This window comes from Xylocopa sonorina, unplaced genomic scaffold, assembly GCF_050948175.1.
Source record: "Xylocopa sonorina isolate GNS202 unplaced genomic scaffold, iyXylSono1_principal scaffold0035, whole genome shotgun sequence".
Lineage (NCBI taxonomy): Eukaryota > Metazoa > Arthropoda > Insecta > Hymenoptera > Apidae > Xylocopa > Xylocopa sonorina.
In genome coordinates this window covers 1,574,109-1,578,273 of record NW_027490106.1, presented here as the reverse complement: position 1 = coordinate 1,578,273, position 4,165 = coordinate 1,574,109, and the positions used below count along the sequence as shown (strand labels likewise).

At 47.9% G+C, this 4,165-nt stretch overlaps 2 protein-coding genes across 2 annotated transcripts; both read right to left on the bottom strand.

Annotated features, from left to right (window-relative positions):
- Positions 1–1,026: 1,026 nt before the first annotated feature.
- LOC143432154 (uncharacterized) lies at positions 1,027–2,025 on the bottom strand. Its single transcript, XM_076908926.1, has one exon. The coding sequence runs from the start codon at positions 2,023–2,025 to the stop codon at positions 1,027–1,029; it is 999 nt and encodes a 332-aa protein (XP_076765041.1).
- An 8-nt stretch (positions 2,026–2,033) lies between these two features.
- On the bottom strand, positions 2,034–3,876 carry LOC143432153 (uncharacterized). The gene is made up of 2 exons (XM_076908925.1): positions 3,837–3,876; positions 2,034–3,787 (listed from the first exon to the last, which is right to left on the bottom strand). Exons 1-2 carry the CDS (start codon positions 3,874–3,876, stop codon positions 2,034–2,036), a joined length of 1,794 nt encoding a protein of 597 aa, XP_076765040.1.
- Between the last annotated feature and the right edge of the window lie 289 nt (positions 3,877–4,165).

Below are 4,165 nucleotides of genomic sequence, written 5' to 3'. Positions count from 1 at the left end.
TGCCACACGTCTCGTGAGGAGTAACTCCTGCTCTCACGGCATGGCGATAATGTCAGACGGCCGTATTCGAGAGACTAACGCTGACCCAGAGATTGTCCACTGTGGGGATCAATTCTGGTTTTGGGGTGGGTTTTCAGGGATTGTGTGCTGTAGCAAGACAATCAAGCTGAAAGAGCCCGACTCCTGGATAGTGCTTTCCTCCTCGACTAGGTTTTCTGCCGATCGCTAATGATAAGTTGGTGGATGGTTCGTTTGAAGGAAGGTTCGGTTCGAAGATGAACGTTCAGGCGCGATGCTGAAGTTCAACTGATTTCATTTGGAAAATCTCGCAAGCTTCTAATCTTGGAGAGGGAAGATCTTTCTTCTAATTGGACTATGTGAGTCCTGTTAGGGGGTGGCTATTGCGGACAGTAACCTATAAGGAATGTCCGTGGTCTTTCGGGAGGTGTGCTCCAAGACGGAGAAAGTGGCCATGAATTCTACGTCCTGTCAGGCATGTGTCGACAAAATGACATTGTCAAGGGGCGCAGTCTGGTTTCTTCGGAGTTTGGAGTTTTTGTTTATAGTCCGAATGCGGACTAAGTGGGCCTTCGTCTGTTGCGGCCATAAATTCAAAGTCAGACAATGAATGTTAGCATAAATGAACTGCCTTTCGAAGGTAGTCATTGAGGTTTGTAGATGCCAGAACGCTAGTTGGCATTTCCAGATGGGGACTGAGGTCCCTGCCGAACTCTTGGGTAGAATTTATGCCCGTGGTCGACAATGGCAGATTGGAAACATGCATGACAGACGGAGCTGATGGGCCAGAGAAGAGGGGTCTGGAAAATAGCCTAAGACCCGTGGGTGTGCCACGGAACATCCTCCCCCCGTTGAGAGGACTCCGATCAATTAAGTTATAGATATCAGACGTATGTAGTACGTCAAGCTAGATTATCTTGGTGTCCAGTATGAGTTAGGTAGTGATGATAGAAATGGTGCTAAGTACTCACCGAACGGTGTTCTTTAAGATACATTAAATGGTCAAGATTAACAGGCTTCCCTGGTGGAGACTGATGTCGCCAGATCATCCTCCTCGCCTGGTTGATATAATAGAGGTGCGAGTCCCTTCACACTCCGATTGAGCACACTCGTGGCAGTTTTTACCGTCACAACGCGAACGACACCGTCGGAACCGGGATGAGCCTTGAGCACCCTGCCCAAGATCCACTGCATCGGAGGAACGTTATCCTCCCTGAGGAGCACGATAGTGCCCTCCTTGATTGAGTGGGTCCCGTTCTTCCACTTGCTTCGTTTGGTTAGCTCGTTTAGGTACTCGAGGTGCCAGCGTTTCCAAAAATGTTGTTTCAATTTTTGTATATGTTGCCACGCTGACAAACGATTCGTGGGAACATCCACGAAATTTCGCTCTCGTAAGCTCGTAAGTGATTCGCCAATGAGGAAATGTCCAGGAGTTAAAACGATCAGATCATTGGGATCTGATGAGATGGGTGTTAGTGGGCGGGAATTGAGAACCGCCTCGATTTCTATTATTAAAGTGTTAAAATTTTCGAATGTGAACGGCTCAGTACCCGCGACGCGTGTTAAATGGTGCTTGAACGATTTTACCGCAGCTTCCCATAGGCCTCCGAAATGCGGAGTGCGTGGAGGAATGAAGTTCCATTTGATTGCTCTATTTTCCAGATAATTTCCCAGCTGCTGATTGTAATCGTTGGATTTGATGGGTTCTTGCAATTCGTTATCTGCCCCTACGAAATTCCTTCCGTTGTCGGAGTATATTGCTTTGCATAGTCCCCGTCGCGCGATAAATCGTTTAAGTGCGGCGATGAAGCCTTCACTTGTGAGATCACTCACCAGCTCCAAGTGAACGGCTTTAACCGCGAGACATACGAAGACCGCGACATAAGCCTTGTGTTGATTGCGGCTTCGATGTTTCCGCTCTTTAATAAAGAACGGACCGCAATAGTCGATGCCGACGTGCGTAAAGGGCCGTGATTCCGTGACTCTGGCTTCGGGTAGATCTCCCATAGTGTAGTTCACTGCTGGTAAACGAGTTTGTTGAGTAACGGAAGTTGTTTATAGTATTGGTTCCACTCCGTGTGAAGATCCATGGGAAGCGATTCGTCCCAGTCAATCTTAATTGTCCAAATCTTCTGCAACAGCATTTTGGCGAGAATTATAACTGGTCCCAGGAGTCCCAATGGGTCGTAAATTTTAGCGATTTCTGACGTGATGAATCGTTTGGTAACCTTTGAAGCATTGGGTCGCGTTTGGACCTCGTAGGAGATGGTGTCAGCAGAAGAGTTCCAGACGATTCCCAGAGTTTTTAATGTTGATGATTCCCCGAGATGAAGTCGTTTGTTGATGGATTGTTCTGGCAATCCATCCAGTAAAGTCCTATCGTTGGCTGCCCATTGTCGGATGTTCAATCCCGATGAGTTCAATAATTCGGTCAATTCCTTGCGTACCTTTAGTGCTTCCTCTAGAGTTGGAGCTCCGGTTAATGCGTCGTCTACATAGAAATCTCGGAGTAAGGCTGTGGCCGCAAGCGGAAAGCGATGCCCTTCGTCTTGCGCGAGTTGAGTGAGGCAGCGGATTGCTAGGTATGGTGCGGCGGATAGTCCAAACGTCACTGTTTGTAATTCATATGTTTGGACTCGACCGGTATCATCACGCCACAAAATGCGTTGGTATTTTCTATCTTCCTTGCGGATGAGGAACTGTCGGTACATCTTTTCGATGTCGCCGGTTATTACGTACTGATGGATGCGGAATCGGAGTAAAATGTATGATAGATCGTCTTGAATCTTCGGTCCGGTGTGAAGAGCGTCATTTAATGAAACGCCGGTGCTTGTTTCTGCGGAGCCATCGAATACCACTCGAAGCTTCGTAGTCTCGCTCGTGACTTTGGTCACCCCATGATGCGGCAGGTAATACCCATTGTGTTCTTCTTCATTCTGTGAGATTTGGGTCATGTGTCCAAGTTGGAGATACTCCTGTATGACTGCGTGGTATTCTTGTTTTAACGTGGGATTGCGTTGCAATTTTCGTTCGAGCGATTCTAGTCGTCGTAGAGCCCTTACCTTTGATTCTCCTAAACGTGCTTGTTTGTCATTAAAAGGGAGTGCGACGATGTATCGGCCTTCAGCGTTGCGTGTGACGTGTTCTTTGAAGTGCGTTTCGCATAAATGGTCGGAATTCGAAAGGTGTCGAACTTGAGGACCTTCTTCGACTTCCCAAAATCGTGTCAGGTCGAACTGGAGCGCGTTAGTTGTGTGGCATGAAATGTCGTGTATCGGTGATGTGGTTGGCGCGCTCCCCCCGATGACCCATCCGAACATCGTTTTTTGCAAGTATAGGTTGGGTTCGGTGGGAGTGGACAGATTGATTTGTCCGACGGTGATGAGTGACAAGGTGGTTCCAGATCCTAGTAAAATGTCGATCGGTGCTGGTCGATGGAATTCTGGGTCTGCTAATTTGATGTTCTTTGGAATATTTATTAATGATCGGTCGATGGGTTGGTCCGGAATTAATGATGATATTTTAGGTATTGTCAAAAATGTTAACGTCCGTTCGTAGCTATTGAATTTGGATCGGATGGTCGCTGTGGCGGTGTGTCTGGCCACCGTAGACAATTGGTTGAGAGCCCCCACTGGCACGTGGCAACCCTTCGTTGGGATGCCTAGCCGTTTTACTAGGTCCTCTGTTATGAAGTTGGTGGTGGCACCTGTGTCGACTAAGGTCCGGCAATTGACGGGTTGAAGATCCTTGTCGAGAATGTGGACCTGTGCTGTTACAAGGAGTTCATTTTTAATTGAGTCGACCACAAATGCGTTGACCCGACTCTGGTAATTGGGGGCTCCAGGTATTGATTGTCATTTGTCATTTTCCACTTGCGGGGCTGGTGAAATTCTGGGTCGTTTCGCTGCAGAAGTGGTTGCCCGATCATGAACCTGTTTTTCTTGATGTAATAGTGTGTGATGGTGCCGATTGCATCTGCGGCATGTTCCTCTATTGCACGTATCTGACTGGTGACCGGGCCCCAGACAATTCGTGCACAATGCGGCCCCTTTTATTGCCTTCACGCGACCTTCCACTGACAGGGTACGAAACCTTTGACATTGCCATATTCCGTGTAGATTACGGCAGAATGGACACCTTGAAGTCG

Coding starts and splice junctions, on each gene's coding strand:
- LOC143432154 (XM_076908926.1), bottom strand. CDS start 2,025: ATGGGAGATCTACCCGAAGCCAGAGTCACGGAATCACGGCCCTTTACG.
- LOC143432153 (XM_076908925.1), bottom strand. CDS start 3,876: ATGACAATCAATACCTGGAGCCCCCAATTACCAGAGTCGG. Junction 3,788..3,836: donor CCCCCAATTACCAGAGTCGG/GTCAACGCATTT, acceptor TCCTTGTAACAG/CACAGGTCCACATTCTCGAC.